At 41.4% G+C, this 20,728-nt stretch overlaps 1 protein-coding gene across 1 annotated transcript in view; it reads right to left on the minus strand.

Moving 5' to 3' along the window:
- PRKDC (protein kinase, DNA-activated, catalytic subunit) overlaps positions 1 to 20,728 on the minus strand; it is a 2,064,551-nt gene that overhangs the window by 614,108 nt on the left and 1,429,715 nt on the right. The window contains 1 exon segment of the mRNA XM_053715028.1: positions 13,733 to 13,906. Within this exon segment, the coding sequence (XP_053571003.1) occupies positions 13,733 to 13,906 (174 nt within the window).

Genomic DNA, 20,728 nt, shown 5'->3' on the forward strand with positions numbered 1-20,728 from the left:
TACTTCTCAAAAATATATGGTTTTATGGGGGTAAATTTCATTGACCGGCTTCAGAAATGTCCCAAATAGGACATGGGTGCATGATGACCGATGTGAAAATTCCAAGTTGAAAAACTGGAATGCGCTTCCTAAAAATAAGGCCTTCTAGCCCCCAGAGAACCCAACACACCTATACATGGGTGGTATCACTGTACTCAGGAGATGTTGTTGAACACATATTGAGGTTTTTTTTGGTAGTAACACATAACAGGAACTGAGAATCCATGCCTAAAGTACAATGTGTGTGAAAAATAACACAAAATAATGACTACCCAAAAGTTTGACAAAGACTGGTGGTTGAATTAGTGCATGGAAAGTGTTAAAATACAAGCATTTGAAATACCCTAGGGTGTCTACTTTTCAAAAATATATGGTTTGATGGGGGTAAATTCCATTGACCAGCTTCAGAAATGTCCCAAATAGGACATGGGTGCATGATGACCGATGTGAAAATTCCAAGTTGAAAAACTGGAATGCGCTTCCTAAAATTAAGGCCTTTTAGCCCCCAGAGAACCCGACACACCTATACATGGGTGGTATCACTGTACTCAGGAGATGTTGTTGAACACATATTGAGGTTTTTTTTGGTAGTAACACATAACAGGAACTGAGAATCCATGCCTAAAGTACAATGTGTGTGAAAAATAACACAAAATAATGACTACCCAAAAGTTTGACAAAGACTGGTGGTTGAATTAGTGCATGGAAAGTGTTAAAATACAAGCATTTGAAATACCCTAGGGTGTCTACTTTTCAAAAATATATGGTTTGATGGGGGTAAATTCCATTGACCAGTTTCAGAAATGTCCCAAATAGGACATGGGTGCATGATGACCGATGTGAAAATTCCAAGTTGAAAAACTGGAATGCGCTCCCTAAAAATAAGAGCTTTTAGCCCCCTGAGAACCCGACACACCTATACATGGGTGGTATCACTGTACTCAGGAGATGTTGTTGAACACATATTGAGGGTTTTTTTTGGTAGTAACACATAACAGGAACTGAGAATCCATGCCTAAAGTACAATGTGTGTGAAAAATAACACAAAATAATGACTACCCAAAAGTTTGACAAAGACTGGTGGTTGAATTAGTGCATGGAAAGTGTTAAAATACAAGCATTTGAAATACCCTAGGGTGTCTACTTTTCAAAAATATATGGTTTGATGGGGGTAAATTCCATTGACCAGTTTCAGAAATGTCCCAAATAGGACATGGGTGCATGATGACCGATGTGAAAATTCCAAGTTGAAAAACTGGAATGCGCTCCCTAAAAATAAGAGCTTTTAGCCCCCTGAGAACCCGACACACCTATACATCGGTGGTATCACTGTACTCAGGAGATGTTGTTGAACACATATTGAGGGTTTTTTTTGGTAGTAACACATAACAGGAACTGAGAATCCATGCCTAAAGTACAATGTGTGTGAAAAATAACACAAAATAATGACTACCCAAAAGTTTGACAAAGACTGGTGGCTGAATTAGTGCATGGAAAGTGTTAAAATACAAGCATTTGAAATACCCTAGGGTGTCTACTTTTCAAAAATATATGGTTTGATGGGGGTAAATTCCATTGACCAGCTTCAGAAATGTCCCAAATAGGACATGGGTGCATGATGACCGATGTGAAAATTCCAAGTTGAAAAACTGGAATGCGCTTCCTAAAAATAAGGCCTTCTAGCCCCCAGAGAACCCAACACACCTATACATAGGTGGTATCACTGTACTCAGGAGATGTTGTTGAACACATATTGAGGTGCTTTTTGGCAGTAACACATAACAGGAACTGAGAATCCATGCCTAAAATACAATGTGTGTGAAAAATAACACAAAAAAATGACTACCCAAAAGTTTGACAAAGACTGGTGGTTGAATTAGTGCATGGAAAGTGTTAAAATACCAGCATTTGAAATACCCTAGGGTGTCTACTTTTCAAAAATATATGGTTTGATGGGGGTAAATTCCATTGGCCAGCTTCAGAAATGTCCCAAATAGGACATGGGTGCATGATGACAGATGTGAAAATTCCAAGTTGAAAAACTGGAATGCGCTTCCTAAAATTAAGGCCTTTTAGCCCCCAGAGAACCCGACACACCTATACATGGGTGGTATCACTGTACTCAGGAGATGTTGTTAAACACATATTGAGGTTTTTTTTGGCAGTAACACATAACAGGAACTGAGAATCCATGCCTAAACTACAATGTGTGTGAAAAATAACACAAAATAATGACTACCCAAAAGTTTGACAAAGACTGGTGGTTGAATTAGTGCATGGAAAGTGTTAAAATACAAGCATTTGAAATACCCTAGGGTGTCTACTTTTCAAAAATATATGGTTTGATGGGGGTAAATTCCATTGACCAGTTTCAGAAATGTCCCAAATAGGACATGGGTGCATGATGACCGATGTGAAAATTCCAAGTTGAAAAACTGGAATGCGCTCCCTAAAAATAAGAGCTTTTAGCCCCCTGAGAACCCGACACACCTATACATGGGTGGTATCACTGTACCCAGGAGATGCTGCTGAAGACATATGAGGGTGTTATTTGGCAGTAACCCTTAATATTATCAGTAAATGTATTCTTAAATTGCTATTTTGTCAAAAAATCTAATTATTTTTTTTTCCCCCCCAAACTTTGGCATAGATTGGTGGTAAAATGGTTGCATGAAAAAAGTCAAAATACCCCAAGTTTAATACCTTAGGTTGTCTTCTTTTAAAAAATATATACATTTGAAGGGTTATTCAGGGATTCATGACAGATATTGGTGTTACAATGTAACTATCGCCAATTTTGAAAAAACATGGTTTTGAAATAGCAAAGTGCTACTTGTACTTATTGCCCTATAACTTGCAAAAAAAGCAAAGAACATGTAAACATTGGGTATTTATAAACTCAGGACAAAATTTAGAAACTGTTTAGCATTGGTATTTTATGGTGGTTGTAGATGTGTAAGAGATTTTGGGGCTCAAAGTTAGAAAAAGTGCATTTTTTTTCATTTTGTCCTCATATTTTATATTTTTTTTTATAGTAAATTATAAGATATGATGAAAATAATCATATCTTTAGAAAGTCCATTTAATGGCGAGAAAAACAGTATATAATATGTGTGGGTACAGTAAATGAGTAAGAGGAAAATTACAGTTAAACACAAACATCGCAGAAATGCAAAAATAGCCTTGGTCCCAGATGGTCAACAAATTGAAAAGTGGTCTGGTCACTAAGGGGTTAAAGGATATAAATCTTCAAATTTCACTGTTATGATTCAGACAGGGCATACAATTTTAAACAACTTTCAAATTTATTTCTATTGTCAAATTTACTTCATTCTCTTGGCATCTTAAGTTGAAGGAACAGCAATGCACTACTGGGAGCTAGCTGAACATATCTGGTGAGGCAATAAGAAGAGTTGTATATGTACACCCACCAATCAGCAGCTAACTCCCAGTAGTGCATTGCTGCTCCTGAGCATACCTAGGTATGCTTTCCAACAAAGGATACCAACAGAACAAAGAAAACTAGACAGTAGAAGTAAATTAGAAAGTTGTTTAAAATTGTGTGCTCTATCTGAATCATGAAAGACAAATTTTGGGTTTCATATCTCTTTCTCTTTAACACACAAAAGAAAAAAACTGCAAAACTTATTGCCTCCTGGTCAGCAGGAGGAGGCAAAAAGCACCACAGCTGAGCTGTATATATAGCTCCTCCCTTCCCTCCCACTCCAGTTATTCGACCGAAGTTAGGAAGAGAAAGGAAACGCTAAGGTGCAGAGGTGACTAAAGTTTAATAAAAATAAAGACCTGTCTTAGAAAATGACAGGGTGGGCTGTGGACTCGTCATATCGTAAAATAAATAAATTTATCAGGTAAGCATAAATTTCCTTTTCTTTTACAAGATATGACGAGTCCACGGATTTCATCCTTACTTTTGGGATACAATACCAAAGCAATAGGACATGGATGAAAGGGAGGGACAAGACAGGAACCTAAACGGAAGGCACCACTGCTTGAAGAACCTTTCTCCCAAAAACAGCCTCGGACAAGACAGAAGTATCAAATATGTAAAATTTGGAAAAAGTTGCAGCCTTGCAAATCTGTTCAACAGAAGCATCATTTTTAAATGCCCATGAGGAAGCCACAGCCCTAGTAGAATGAGCCATGATTCTTTCAGGAGGCTGCTGTCCAGCAGTCTCATATGCAAAACGGATGATACTCTTCAGCCAAAAAGAAAGATAGGTATCCGTAGCTTTCTGGCACCTACGTTTTCCAGAAAAAAACAACAAATAATGAAGATGATTGACAAAATTCTTTTTAGTCGCCTGCAAGTACAACTTCAGGCACGGACCACGTCCAAGTTATGTAACAGATGCCGCTCCTTAGAAGAAGAATTAGGACACAATGAAGGAACAATAATTTCCTGATTAATAATTTTGTTGGAAACAACCTTAGGAAGAAAACCAGGTTTGGTACGTAACACTACCTTAGCAAAATGAAAAATAAGGTAAGGAGAATCACATTGTAATGCCGAGAGGTCAGAAACTCAGCGAGCAGAAGAAATAGCAACCAAAAATAAAGCTTTCCAAGATAACAACTTAATATCTATGGAATGCATAGGTTCAAACAGAACCCCCTGAAGAACCTTAAGAACTAGATTCAAACTCCAAGGAGGAGCAATAGGTCTAAACACAGGCCTGATTCTAGTCAGAGCCTGACAAAAGGATTGAACATCTGGAATATCTGCAGACGTTTGTGTAGCAAAATAGATAAAGCAGAAATCTGTCCCTTTAAGGAACTTGCTGATAATTCTTTCTCCAATCCTTCTTGGAGAAAAGATAAAATCCTGGGAATCCTAACCCTACTCCATGAGTAGCCCTTGGATTCGCACCAAAAAAGATATTTACGCCATATCTTATGGTAAATTTTTCTAGTAACAGGCTTACGTGCCTGGATCAAGGTATCAATGACCGAATCAGAGAACCCTCGCTTAGATAAAATCAAGCGTTCAATCTTCAAGCAGTCAGCTGCAGAGAAACTATATTCGGATGATGGAAGGGTCCCTGAATGAGAAGGTCCTGCCTCAATGGAAGCTTCCACGGTGGCAGAGAGGACATGTCCACCAGATCGGCATACCAAGTCCTGCGAGGCCACGCAGGAGCGATGAGAATCACCGAAGCCCTCTCCTGTTTGATCCGAGCAATCACCCGGGGAAGGAGAGCAAACAGTGGAAACACATAAGCTAGGTTGTATGACCAAGGCACTGCCAAGGCATCTATCAGTTCGGCCTGAGGATCCCTGGACCTGGATCCGTATCTCGGGAGCTTGGCATTCTGACGAGATGCCATAAGATCCAGCTCCGGTCTGCCCCATCTGAGAATCAGGACGGCAAAGACCTCTGGATGGAGTTCCCATTCCCCCTGATAAAATGTGCCTTGATTTAGAAACACTCTAAGATGTATAAAAAGTTATACTATCAATGTGTAAGCTAATAAACAATTTAAGTCTAATTAGCCCCTGCACCTCGCCACAGCTCTGCTGTGGTGTCTACCTGTCCCAAAACAAAACAACGAAAAGTCGTGGACGGCGCTCCTAAAGTCGCTTGTGAAGTATGCAAACACAGGCGACTTAGGCCACACTGGAGTCTAGATACATACTGCTCCAAGACAGGATCCGGATAGAAGATGCGCGACTGAGCGCGCGAAACTCAAGCCCCGCCCCTCATGGGCGCAACTAAAGTCCCCGGAGCAAGTGCCGCATTGAAAAATGTCGGCTCCTATAACAGTACCACGAATCGCCATGTGCCCCTTCACATAAACACACACTAGACAAGTAAAGTCGATATACTTTGCTAAGTATGCCACATTAAAAACGCTCACACAAGTAATGTGCACTAAAAGCAGATTGATTTCCCAGCGTCAAGCCCATAGTAAAACATAGCCCCATGTTAACCCCTTAACAGGCTACTGATTATCCACACAAAAAAACATAATTTATGCTTACCTGATAAATTTATTTCTCTTGTAGTGTATCCAGTCCACGGATCATCCATTACTTGTGGGATATTCTCCTTCCCAACAGGAAGTTGCAAGAGGATCACCCACAGCAGAGCTGCTATATAGCTCCTCCCCTCACTGCCATATCCAGTCATTCGACCGAAACAAGATGAGAAAGGAGAAACCATAGGGTGCAGTGGTGACTGTAGTTTAATTAAAATTTAGACCTGCCTTAAAAGGACAGGGCGGGCCGTGGACTGGATACACTACAAGAGAAATAAATTTATCAGGTAAGCATAAATTATGTTTTCTCTTGTTAAGTGTATCCAGTCCACGGATCATCCATTACTTGTGGAATACCAATACCAAAGCTAAAGTACACGGATGATGGGAGGGACAAGGCAGGAACTTAAACGGAAGGAACCACTGCCTGTAGAACCTTTCTCCCAAAAACAGCCTCCGAAGAAGCAAAAGTGTCAAATTTGTAAAATTTTGAAAAGGTGTGAAGCGAAGACCAAGTCGCAGCCTTGCAAATCTGTTCAACAGAGGCCTCATTTTTAAAGGCCCAGGTGGAAGCCACAGCTCTAGTAGAATGAGCTGTAATTCTTTCAGGAGGCTGCTGTCCAGCAGTCTCATAGGCTAAACGGATTATACTCCGAAGCCAAAAAGAAAGAGAGGTTGCTGAGGCCTTCTGACCTCTCTCTGTCCAGAGTAAACAACAGGTTAGATGTTTGGCGAAAATCTTTAGTAGCCTGTAAGTAAAACTTCAAGGCACGGACTACGTCTAGATTATGCAAAAGACGTTCCTTCTTTGAAGAAGGATTAGGACATAATGATGGAACAACAATCTCTTGATTGATATTCTTGTTAGAAAACACCTTAGGTAAAAACCCAAGTTTTGTACGCAGAACAACTTTATCTGAATGAAAGATCAGATAAGGAGAATCACAATGTAAGGCAGATAACTCAGAGACTCTTTGAGCCGAGGAAATAGCCATCAGAAAAAGAACTTTCCATGAAAGAAGTTTGATATCAATAGAATGAAGGGGTTCAAACGGAACCCCTTGAAGAAATTTAAGAACCAAGTTTAAGCTCCATGGAGGAGCAACAGGTTTAAACACAGGCTTAATTCTAACTAAAGCCTGACAAAATGCCTGAACGTCTGGAACTTCTGCCAGACGCTTGTGTAAAAGAATAGACAGAGCAGAAATCTGTCCCTTTAAAGAACTAGCTGATAATCCTTTGTCCAAACCCTCTTGGAGGAAGGACAATATCCTAGGAATCCTAACCCTACTCCATGAGTAATTCTTGGATTCACACCAAAGAAGATATTTACGCCATATCTTGTGGTAAATTTTCCTGGTGACAGGCTTTCGTGCCTGTATTAAGGTATCAATTACTGACTCGGAAAAGCCACGCTTTGATAGGATCAAGCGTTCAATCTCCATGCAGTCAGTCTCAGAGAAAGTAGATTCGGATGATTGAAAGGACCTTGTATTAGAAGGTCTTGTCTCAGAGGCAGAGTCCATGGTGGAAAGGATGACATGTCCACTAGGTCTGCATACCAGGTCCTGCGTGGTCACGCAGGCGCTATCAATATCACCGATGCTCTTTCCTGTTTGATTTTGGCAATCAGACGAGGGAGCAGAGGAAACGGTGGAAACACATAAGCCAGGTTGAAGAACCAAGGCACTGCTAGAGCATCTATCAGTGCCGCTTCTAGGTCCCTGGACCTGGATCCGTAACAAGGAAGCTTGGCGTTCTGGCGAGACGCCATGAGATCCAATTCTGGTTTGCCCCAACGGAGAACCAATTGAGCAAACACCTCCGGATGGAGTTCCCATTCCCCCGGATGAAAAGTCTGACGACTTAGAAAATCCGCCTCCCAGTTCTCTACACCTGGGATATGGATCGCTGACAGGTGGCAAGAGTGAGTCTCTGCCCAGCGAATTATCTTGGAGACTTCTGACATCGCTAGGGAACTCCTGGTTCCCCCTTGATGGTTGATGTAAGCCACAGTCGTGATGTTGTCTGACTGAAATCTGATGAACCTCAGTGTTGCTAGCTGAGGCCAAGCCAGAAGAGCATTGAATATTGCTCTTAACTCCAGAATATTTATTGGGAGGAGTTTCTCCTCCTGAGTTCACGATCCCTGAGCCTTCAGGGAGTTCCAGACTGCACCCCAACCTAGAAGGCTGGCATCTGTTGTTACAATTGTCCAATCTGGTCTGCGAAAGGTCATACCCTTGGACAGATGGGCCCGAGATAACCACCAGAGAAGAGAATCTCTGGTTTCCTGATCCAGATTTAGTAGAGGGGACAAATCTGTGTAATCCCCATTCCACTGACTGAGCATGCATAATTGCAGCGGTCTAAGATGCAGGCGCGCGAATGGCACTATGTCCATCGCCGCTACCATTAAGCCGATTACTTTCATGCACTGAGCCACCGTGGGGCGCGGAATGGAGTGAAGAACACGGCAAGCATTTAGAAGTTTTGATAACCTGGACTCAGTCAGGTAAATTTTCATTTCTACAGAATCTATTAGAGTCCCTAGGAAGGAAACCCTCGTGAGAGGAGATACAGAACTCTTTTCTTCGTTCACTTTCCACCCATGCGACCTCAGGAATGCCAGAACTATCTCTGTATGAGATTTGGCAATTTGAAAGCTTGACGCCTGTATCAGGATATCGTCCAGGTAAGGAGCCACCGCTATGCCTCGCGGTCTTAGGACCGCCAGAAGCGAGCCCAGAACCTTTGTAAAAATTCTTGGGGCTTTAGCCAACCCGAATGGAAGAGCTACAAATTGGTAATGCCTGTCTAGAAAGGCAAACATCAGGAACTGATGATGATTCTTGTGAATCGGAATGTGAAGGTAGGCATCCTTTAAGTCCACTGTGGTCATGTACTGACCCTCTTGGATCATGGGTAAAATGGTTTGAATAGTTTCCATCTTGAATGATGGAACTCTGAGGAATTTGTTTAGGATCTTTAAATCCAAAATTGGTCTGAAGGTTCCCTCTTTTTTGGGAACCACAAACAGATTTGAATAAAACCCCTGTTCTTGTTCCGTCCGCGGAACTGGATGGATCACTCCCATTACAAGGAGATCTTGTACGCAGCTTAGGAATGCCTCTTCCTTTATCTGGTTTGCAGATAATCTTGAAAGGTGAAATCTCCCTTGTGGAGGAGAAGCTTTCAAGTCCAGAAGATATCCCTGAGATATGATCTCCAACGCCCAGGGATCCTGAACATCTCTTGCCCACGCCTGGGCGAAGAGAGAGAGTCTTCCCCCTACTAGATCCGATGTCGGATAGGGGCCGCTCCTTCATGCTGTCTTAGAGGCAGCAGCAGGGTTTCTGGCCTGCTTGCCCTTGTTCCAGGACTGGTTAGGTTTCCAGGCCTGCTTGGATTGAGCAAAAGTTCCCTCTTGTTTTGAAGCAGAGGAAGTTGATGCTGCACCTGCCTTGAAATTTCGAAAGGCATGAAAATTAGACTGTTTGGCCTTTGATTTGGCCCTGTCCTGAGGAAGGGTATGACCCTTACCTCCAGTAATGTCAGCAATAATTTCTTTCAAACCAGGCCCGAATAAGGTCTGCCCCTTGAAAGGAATGTTGAGTAATTTAGACTTTGAAGTCACATCAGCTGACCAGGATTTGAGCCATAGCGCCCTACGCGCCTGGATGGCGAATCCGGAATTCTTAGCCGTTAGTTTAGTCAAATGAACAATGGCATCAGAAACAAATGAGTTAGCTAGCTTAAGAGTTCTAAGCTTGTCAACAATTTCAGTCAATGGAGCTGTATGGATGGCCTCTTCCAGGGCCTCAAACCAGAATGCCGCAGCGACAGGCGCAATGCATGCAAGGGGCTGTAAAATAAAACCTTTTCTTAATGTAACCCTCTAATTTTTTATCCATTGGATCTGAAAAAGCACAACTGTCCTCAACCGGGATAGTGGTACGCTTTGCTAAAGTAGAAACTGCTCCCTCCACCTTAGGGACAGTCTGCCATAAGTCCTGTGTAGTGGCATCTATTGGAAACATTTTTCTAAATATAGGAGGTGGGGAAAAGGGCACACCGGGCCTATCCCACTCCTTACTAATAATTTCTGGAAGCCTTTTAGGTATTGGAAAAACATCAGTACTCACCGGCACTGCATAGTATTTATCCAGCCTACACAATTTCTCTGGCACTGCAATTGTGTCAGTGTCATTCAGAGCAGCTAATACCTCCCCAAGCAATACACGGAGGTTCTCAAGCTTAAATCTAAAATTAGAAATCTCTGAATCAGGTCTCCCCAATTCAGAGACGTCACCCACAGACTGAAGCTCTCCGTCCTCAGGTTCTGCATATTGTGACGCAGTATCAGACATGGCTCTTACAGCATCTACGCGCTCTGTATCTCGTCTAACCCCAGAACTATCGCGCTTGCCTCTCAATTCAGGCAATCTGGGTAATACCTCTGACAGGGTATTATTCATGATTGCAGCCATGTCCTGCAAAGTAATCGCTATGGGCGTCCCTGATGTACTTGGCGCCATATTAGCATGCGTCCCTTGAGAGGGAGGCGAAGGGTCCGACACGTGGGGAGAGTTAGTCGGCATAACTTCCCCCTCGACAGACCCCTCTGGTGACAATTCTTTTATAGATAAAGACTGATCTTTACTGTTTAAGGTGAAATCAATACATTTAGAACACATTTTCCTATGGGGCTCCACCATGGCTTTTAAACATAATGAACAAGTATCCTCTGTTTCAGACATGTTTGTACAGACTAGCAATGAGACTAGCAAGCTTGGAAAACACTTAAAGGCACAGTAACGTTTTTTTATATTGCTTGTTAACTTGCTTTAAAGAGAAACAAATTTTGACAAAATTTGAAGTAACAGTGAAAAAAGGCAGTTACACTAACAAAATTTTTACAGTGTATGTAACAAGTCAGCAGAGCATTGCACCCATTTGCAAATGGATGATTAACCCCTTAATAACAAAAACAGAATAATAAATGACAAAAACGTTTTTTAAACACAGTCACAACTGCCACAGTCTACTGTGATTGTTACCCTCCTCAAACACGACTTTGAAGCCTTTTGAGCCCTTCAGAGATGTCCTGTATCATGCAGAGGGAAGCTGAATGTCTCTGTCAGTATTTTTATCTGCACAGAAAAGCACTAAAATAGGCCCTTCCCACTCATATTGCAACAGTGGAAAGCCTGTTTCTAGGCAAAAATCAAACCAGCCATGTGGAAAAAAAACTAGGCCCCAATAAGTTTTGTCACCAAACATATATTAAAACGATTAACATGACAGCAAACATTTTATATTACACTTTTATAAGAGTATGTATCTGTTAATAAGCCTGATCACTGCATTTAAGGCTTAACTTACATTAATCCGGTATCAGCAGCATTTTTCTAGCAAATTCCATCCCTAGAAATATATTAACTGCACATCCCTTATTGCAGGAAAACCTGCACGCCATTCCCTCTCTGAAGTTACCTCACTCCTCAGAATATGTGAGAACAGCCATGGATCTTAGTTACTTCTGCTAAGATCATAGAAAATGCAGGCAGATTCTTCTTCTAAATACTGCCTGAGATAAACAGTACACTCCGGTACCATTTAAAAATAACAAACTTTTGATTGAAGTTAAAAACTAACTATAATACACCACTCTCCTCTTACTACGTCCATCTTTGTTGAGAGTTGCAAGAGAATGACTGGATATGGCAGTGAGGGGAGGAGCTATATAGCAGCTCTGCTGTGGGTGATCCTCTTGCAACTTCCTGTTGGGAAGGAGAATATCCCACAAGTAATGGATGATCTGTGGACTGGATACACTTAACAAGAGAAAAGGGGAATACTTATGCACATTAAATTTGTAATGCAAAAACGATTACCCTCTTCCCTGTACAGGGAATAAATGCCAGTCTGTTCTGAGATACCTCAGTCTCCCCAGAAATAAATGACTGTACATACCTCAACGCTGAATGCAGTATGAAGCTGTCCCCCACAATGAAGATGTTCCTTTTCTTCACCTCCAGCACGTCTGTGGGGACAAATAGAGTCTTAGATAATAACTGCTAAGACCATCAGCAGGGCAGCAAACATTATGGGAGCATTAGCAGAGAGAGAATCTCCCCAGTCCATTGCTGAAAAGCCAGAAGCTCTAGCCCTGAGAAAAAATAGTACACACTGGTACCATTTAAAATAAAAAACTGTTGATTGAAGAATCTAAACTAACACCTCACTTTACCTCTTCCTATCCCTAACACAGGCAAAGAGAATGATTGGAGTGGGAGGGTAGGGAGGATCTATATATACAGCTCTGCTGTGGTGCTCTTTGCCTCCTCCTGCTGACCAGAAGGCGATATCCCATAAGTAAAGATGAAATCCGTGGACTCGTCATATATTGTAAAAGAAAACTGTACTGCAGTAATGGGTTAAATACACAAGTGCAACCATGAAGGGCTTGTGGGCTGAGAGAGCATATGGGTACTTACCCAGTAACATACCCTTCGAATGTTCTTACCCCTATTGCTGACCTAGGAAACAGTAGATAGTCCATCCTGTGCTGTAACTAACAGCAGAGGATATATGAAGTAGTACACTTCATGGCCAAACAGGAGGAGGCTAAAGAACTATCCCAGCGACATCTGTAGGAAGCCTGTGGCAACAATGCCAACAAGCAGATGTATAACTGTACAGTCAGTACTCTCTATAAGCCCTCTCTTCAAGGAACTATCCATTGAGAGAAATTCAGGAATTAACATCCCTGTAATTCTTCAAAACTGTAACACCTCTATCCTTGCCTGCTCCTAGTTGACGAGGCAAAGAACTACTGAGAGAGAGGGAAGTGGGAGAGATACTTAAAGTTTTGTTGTGGGGTGTCTTTGCCTCCTCCTGGTGGACAGGAAGTGAATTCCCACGAGTAAGGATTTTGTGGACTCTTACCACCTAGAAAGCAAAAAAGCTTAGTTATAATTATGAAACTGCAATTGAATTGAAAATCAATGTAATTGTTTATTTTGTCTGATTCTTCTGTATTTTAAATATGTAATTTTTCCACTGCCCAAGGGTCTGGAGTGCATTCTGTGTAATTCAAATCTCTGAATCTCCTAAATATTTTAAGTTAATGATTGTTGTCCACAACTACTCATTTATATCTGTCTCTAATTGGCCAAGTAAATGTTACATTATAAACAATACTCAAGAGGATTTTCAAGGGATGTGCCTGAAAGACAGCATACATTTTGCTAACAAAATGCATGTGCTTTTCATAGCACTGAATGCAAATACACAATTCATTTGAAGCATTCCAAGCAGCCACAGGTAACTTCTACACAGATAACTCATATTTATCATAAACGTGCATAGGGTTTTTGAGTCTCTCTCTACTAATGACAAAAAAGCAAGGGGCTACATAAGTCGTTAAAGATGCAGACTCAAGGCACTCTGATATTTTTGCCAAAGACACCTGTAGAGTAACCATTAACAATCTAAACAGTTAAGGGGCTCGAGATCTCTTTATAATTAGTATGAAAGGTCAATCCTAAAATCAGTTTACATTAGAGGATTACAAATTAATTACTTACCATAATGTAATTAAATTAATTCTGACATGTGGTGCTCTAAACAATAATGTAAAAATAAAAATCACATAATGTAAAATACATTTTAAAAGAGAATTGAGTGATCACCTGTAATTGTCATAGATCCACATGAGAATACTGTACATTCTCTCTCGACATACAGGGAAGGAATTTGTGCTGAATGAGGTCACTGATGGCAAAAATTCACGCAGTTCTGAGGGCTTCAGTTTTGAAAGCATCTTATATATTATATCCAAGCACACACGTTGTCTTTCATCATCCCTTAAAAAGATAATGATAATTAACACTAGCTAACACAAGAATTTAAACTCATACTGTATTTGCCTCATATTTCTCACATCCAGAGGCTACGGGAATCATGCATATATAATCACGTTTGTAATGCGTCCGTCGCCAGTTGCGCACGCATCCTCAAAGGAATGTTGGCTGTGTGAGGCAGCCAAAACAATGTTGGTCGCGCACGCAACCAAAATAATCCACCTGGATGCTGCAAACTATTAGCAAACACCAAAACCGCAAACCCCCACATCACAAAATATAACTAAATTAACCCCTAATCCGCAAATATCATAATTAAAATATTAACCCCTAACCCGCCAAACCCCCACATTGCAATAAACCTAATTAACCTATTGAACCCTGAACCGCAAAACCCCCACATCGTAATAAACCTAATTAACCTATTAACCCCTAAACCACCAAACCCCCACAATGCAAATAACTAATTTAATTACTAAGCCCACTAACCTAACACTCCCTAAATTAACCCCAATACTACTTACAATTAAAATAATAAAACCTAACATTAAATTACAAAAACATAAACTAAAATTACAAAAAATAATCTAAAATTACAGAAAAAAAATAAACAAAATTCTCAAAAATTAAAAAAATTAAACCTAATCCCTATGAAAATAACAAAGCCCCCCCCCCAAAAAAAACCCACCCCTTAACTAAACTACCAATAGCCCTTAAAAGGGCCTTTTGTAGGGCATTGCCCTAAGTTAAACAGCTCTTTTACATTTAAAAAATTCTAAGTCCCCCAACAGTAAAAAAAAAAAAATTCTAAGTCCCCCAAAATAAAAAAAAACAAACTACCCATTGCCCCTAAAGGGGCACTTGTATGGGCATTGCTCTTAAAAATCCAGTCAGCTCTTTTACAGCCCATTAAATTCCTAATCTTAAAAATAAAAAAAGCCCAAAAATAAAAAAAATCCTAAAACTAACCCCTAAATAGGTACTCACCGTTCCTTTAGTCCGGCGGAGGTCTTATTCCAAGCGGCTCTATCATCTTCTATCTTCATCTGAAGTGAAGGCGGCGCGGAGCGTAGGTGGCTTCCCTGATGCATGGATCCTCAGCAGTGGTCGTCAGTGTTGGTCCTCAGTGGCGGCAGTCCTCAGCGGTGTGGAGGCTCCTCTTCATGCGATCGTCCGTCGCACACTGAAGATTGAATGCAAGGTACCCCATATTTATTGGGGTACCTTGCATTCCTATTGGCTGAAATTTTTAAATAATCCAATAGGACGAGAGCTACTGAAATCTTATTGGTTGATTAGAACAGCCAACAAGATTTCAGTAGCTCTACTCCTATTGGCCGATTTAAAAATTTCAGCCAATAGGAATGCAAGGTACCCCAAATTTAATACGGTACCTTGCATTCAATCTTCAGTGTACGACGGACATCGGATGAAGAGGAGCCTCCACACCGCAGAGAAACGCCACCGCGGATCAACGCATCGGGGAAGACAGCTCCGCACCGCCTTCATTCCGGATGAAGATAGAAGATGATGGAGCCGTCTGGAAGAAGATCTTCCAGACTTCAGGAACGGTGAGTACCTATTTGGGGCTTAGTCTTAGGCTTTTTTTTTTTTTTGGGGTGGCTTTTTTTTTATTAGGTTTTTTGGGCTGAAAAGGAGCTAATTGCCCTTTTAAGGGCAATGCCCATACAAATGCCCCTTTAGGGGCAATGGGTAGTTTAGTTTTTTTTTAGTGTTAGTTTTTTTTATTTTGGGGGGTTTGGTGGGTGGGGGATTTTAATGTTAGGGGGTAATTGGTAATTTGTTTAGTTAAAATGCCCTACAAAAGCCCTTTTAAGGGATATTGGTAGTTTAGTATTAGATTAGGGGGTGTTTTTATTTTTTGGGGAATATTTTATAGGGGTACTAATAGGTTTAAATTGAAGTGTTTAAAGAATAGCTGCTAAAATATTACCTATAAGACTTCCGATATATTAAAATAAATATGCTGCTGGAAGCATTTTTACAAATATAGCAACACCAGATCTATGGGTCATGATTTCAAGTTGGAAGGTAGTAAATTCAGGAGTAATTGAAAGTTAGTTAGTTTATATTATTTTACCACTGGTTATGGAAGAGGCATAAAGACCGGTTGTGCGTAGTAGTGGCTTTAAATACAGTTCTTAAAAGAGACTAGAAACCCCAACATTTTTATTTTATGATTCAGAAAGGGCAAGCAATTATAAACAACTTTCTAATTTAGTTCTATTATCTAAATTCCTTTGTTCTCTTAGCATCTCTTGTTGAAAAGCAGGGATGTAAGCTCAGGAGTGTGCATGTGTCTGGAGAACAATATGGCAGTCATTTTGAAGAATTTTATCCATTTGCAATAGCACTAGATGACAAAACTATTTCTAGTCATTTAGTGATCTCCAGACACTTGCTACTTAGGTATTTCTTTAAAAAGAATACCATGGGTATGAGGCCAATTTGATAATTGAAATAAATAGAAAACATTTTAAAAAATTGTAATCTGTGAATCACAAAAGACAATTTTGGTGTTTCATGTCCCTTTATGAGATTTTGCTACAACTACTTTGTCTGAAAATCTGAAACAAATTGAGAAACTTTAAAGCCAAATAATTTGAAGTGTTGGTGGTAAAGCAGTATTTTGGTGCCGTTTGCGTTTACTTTCAAGATTTAACAAACAATCAAACATCATGTGTATTACAAGTAGAGCAGCCTGTTGCAATTTGTTTTTGTCTGATACTTTTTTTTTAGATTTATGTTTTTTAATTTTATGACAAATTTCCAAAAAGGACTTATAACAGCTTTAACTTTTTGTTTTAATTTTCTTCATATATTGAGCACTTCCTGTGGAACACAGTTCATATTTGAAAATATTTTGTCTGGGATACCTGGTCTTGAGTGTGTGGGAACAGCCAGTACACAGAGATATTGTTCACATTAGAATGTCTTGAGAAAATGCAGTGGACTAACTAGACCTATTATACTACCTAATGTTACAAAAGCTGTTTTGCTGGAGAACTAAACACAATACTCTAAAGTACACATCTTTTTGTAATGCTCAAGTCCATAAGTGTATTTGAATATGCTGTACAACACTCTTTTCATTCAATATTTTTTGAAAGTTTTTATTACGAAGAATTACGAATATTACGAATTTATTATGAATAAGCAAGTTGTGTGAATATGTTTTATGGTGCATCTAAAATGTCGATTTAGATTTCTCAGTAGAAGTGTTGACAAAAAGATCACAATATTGTTGTAGTATTACCTATTCTTCGCTTAGCCCTTAGTTGATAAAATGTTTTCTATTTATATTAACTATGTAAATTTATTTTGTTTTATTTGTAAGAAATCTATTGTTGATTAAAAAAATGATAAGAAAATATAAATTATGCTTACCTGATAATTTAATTTCCATCGCTACGAGGAGAGTCTACGGCTTCATTCATTACTTGTGCGAAATACAGAACCTGGCCACCAGGAGGAGGCAAAGACACCCCAACGAAAGGCTTAAATACCTCCCCCATTCCGGCATAAATACCTCCCCCACTCTCCTCATCCCCCAGTCATTCTGCCGAGGGAACAAATAACAGTAGGCGAAATATCAGGGTAAAAAAGGTGCCAGAAGAAAACAACAAAAGAAATTTAGGTCCGCCCAACAGAGAACCGGACGGGAGCCGTGAACTCTTCTCGTAATGATGGAAATGAAATTATCAGGTAAGCATAATTTATGTTTTCTATCTAATACGAGGAGAGTCCACAGCTTCATTCATTACTTGTGGGAAACAAATACCCAAGCTCTAGAGGACACTAAATGAAAAACGGGAGGGTAAAAAGGAGGCGGACCCTATTCTGAGGGCACCACAGCCTGCAAAACCTTTCTCCCAAAAGCTGCTTCAGCCGAAGCAAAAACTTCAAATTTGTAAAACTTTGTAAAAGTATGTAAGGAGGACCAGGTAGCTGCCTTACAAATCTGCTTCATAGAGGCCTCATTCTTAAAGGCCTAAGAAGAAGCCACAGCTCTAGTTGAGTGAGCCATAATCCTCTGAGGAGGCGTATGTCCCGCTGTCTCATAAGCCCTATGAGCCAAAATGATAGGGAAGTAGAAAAAGCCTTCAGCCCCTTGCGCTTCCCCGAAGAGATAACAAAAAAGCTAAAGTTTGTCTGAAATCCCTCGTAGCCTGAAGATAGAATTTCAAAGCTCGAACCACATCTAAGTTATAAAGTAATCGTTCCATCGAAAAAGCAGGTTTAGGGCACAAGGAAGGAAGCACAATCTCCTGATTAATATTGTGATCAGAAACCACCTTAGGGAGAAATCCCAGTCCAGTGCGAAGGACAGCCTTATCTGCATGGAAAATTAGGTAAGGAGGCTCACATTGTAAGGCCGCTAATTCAGGCACTCTGCGTGCCAAAGCAATGGCCAGTAGAAAAAGAACCTTCCAAGACAGAGTCTTAATGTCAAGAGAATGCATAGGCTCAAACAGAGGCCCCTGCAAAAACCTTCAGAACCAAATTCAAACTCCAAAGGAGAAGCAGAATGTCACAGGCCTGATGCTGGACAGAGCCTGAACAAAAGACTGAATATCAGGGAGCTCAGCGAGCTTCTTGTGTAACAGCACAGATAGAGCCGCAACCTGTCCCCGTAAGGAACTGGCAAGTCCCATCTCCAGACCGTCCTGGAGGAAGGAAAGAATTCTGGAGACCCTGACCTTATGCCAGGAATATCCACGAGATTCACACCAGAGTAAGTAGGTCCTCCACACCTTATGATAGATGCGACGGGTGACCGGCTTTCTGGCTTGAATGAGAGTATCAATCACCCTGTCAGAAAAACCCCTTCTGGCTAAGACTAAGCGTTCAAGCTTGACGCAGTCAGCCTCAAATAATCTAGATTCTGATGCACAAAGGGGCCCTGTACTAGCAGATCCCTGCGACAGGGCAACCTCCATTCAGGGGACGATGACATCCCCACTAGGTCCGCAAACCACGTCCTCCGCGGCGACGATGGAGCAATCAGAATAGTTGATGCTTGCTCCTTTTTGATGCGTGCCACTACACAAGGTAGAAATGGTAACAGTGGAAATATGTACACTAGGTTGAATCCCCAAGGCACTGCTAAGGCATCTACCAGCTCTGCTTGGGGGTCCCTGGAACGTGACCTGTATCTGGGTAGCTTGAAGTTGAGTCTGGATGCCATGAGATCTATCTCTGGAGTCCCCCAACTGTTGCAAATCTCCGCAAACACTTCGGGATGAAGAGACCATTCCCCGGATGAAAAAATTGTCTGCTGAGAAAGTCCACTTCCCAGTTGTCCACACCCGGGATGTGGATCGCTGATAGCGAGCTTTCGTGGGCTTCCACCCACTCCAGAATTCGAGATACTTCCCTCATGGCCAGGGAGCCTTTCGTTCCCCCCTGGTGGTTGATGTAGGCCACCGAGGTAATGTTGTCCAACTGTAATCTGATGAACTTGGATGGACCCAGGAGAGGGCAAGCCTCCAGAGCATTGAAGTTCGCCCGAAGTTCCAGGATGTTGATCGGGAGACTCCTTCCGATTCCACCTGCCCTGTGCCTTCCTGGCACCCCAAACCGCTCCCCAACCTAAGAGACTCGCGTCTGTAGTCACAATCTTCCATGATGGTCTGAGGAAGGATGTTCCCTGGGACAGCTGGTCTGGATGGAGCCACCAAGAAAGAGACTCCCTCGACCCGTTGTCCAGAGAGATAAGTAGGGACAGGTCCGAATGATCGCCATTCCACTGCCTCAGCATGCACAGCTGAAGAGGCTGGAGATGGAATCTGGCAAATGGAATGACATCTACAGTGGATACCATGAGCCCAATCACCTCCATGCACCGGGCCACTGATGGCCTTGAGGAGTATTGGAGGGCAAGACAGCTGGGGACAATCTTGCAACGTCTCTTGTCTGTTAAGAATATCTTCATCGCAATGTTGTCTATTATCGTGCCCAGGAACTCCACTCTGGAACTGGGAACCAGAGAACTCTTTCCTGAATTTACTATCAATCCATGAGATTGCAGAAGGAGGAGTAGAGCACTTGAGTGGTCCTCTGCCAGACCAAAGGGAAGAACTACAAACTGAAAGTGCCGATTTCAGAAAGGCGAACCTTAAGAACCTGAAGGTAAGCGTCCTTCAAGTCTATTGTAGTCATAAACTGACCCTCTTGAACTGGGGGCAGTATAGACCTTATCATCTCTATTTTGAACGATGAAACCGATAGAAACTTGTTTAAGCACTAGGTCTAGAATTGGGCGAAATGTGCCCTCCTTCTTTGGTACCACGAAAAGGTTTGAATAGTACCCTAGAACCCTTTCTGCTAGAGATACCGGTACAATGACTCCCAGAGAGGAGAGATCCCTCACGCACTCTAGAAAGGCTCTGTTTCTCTGGATTTGATGAAAGATTTGACATGAGGAATCTGCCTCTGGGAGGATGAGTTTTGAAACCTATCCTGTAACCCTGGGCAACAACTTCCAGAACCCAAGGATCCTGTATGTCTCTCAACCAAACCTCAAAAAAAGAGAGTCTGACCCCTAGGAGATCCAGAGACGCATGGGGGCCGCCCCTTCATGTCGATTTTGTCTCGGCGGGCTTCTTGCTCTGCTTGGCTTTATTCCAAGACTGAGAGGGTTTCCAAGATCCCTTGGACTTCAACCACAAGGCCCTCCGGGCCAGCACAGAAGAGCATGTATATGCGAATAATCTGCATATTAGCATCACAAATAAACGAATTAGCTACCCTCAGGGCCTTAATTCTTTCATGTATCTCATCGAGGGGAGTCTCCACCTCGAT

This window comes from Bombina bombina, chromosome 5, assembly GCF_027579735.1.
Source record: "Bombina bombina isolate aBomBom1 chromosome 5, aBomBom1.pri, whole genome shotgun sequence".
Lineage (NCBI taxonomy): Eukaryota > Metazoa > Chordata > Amphibia > Anura > Bombinatoridae > Bombina > Bombina bombina.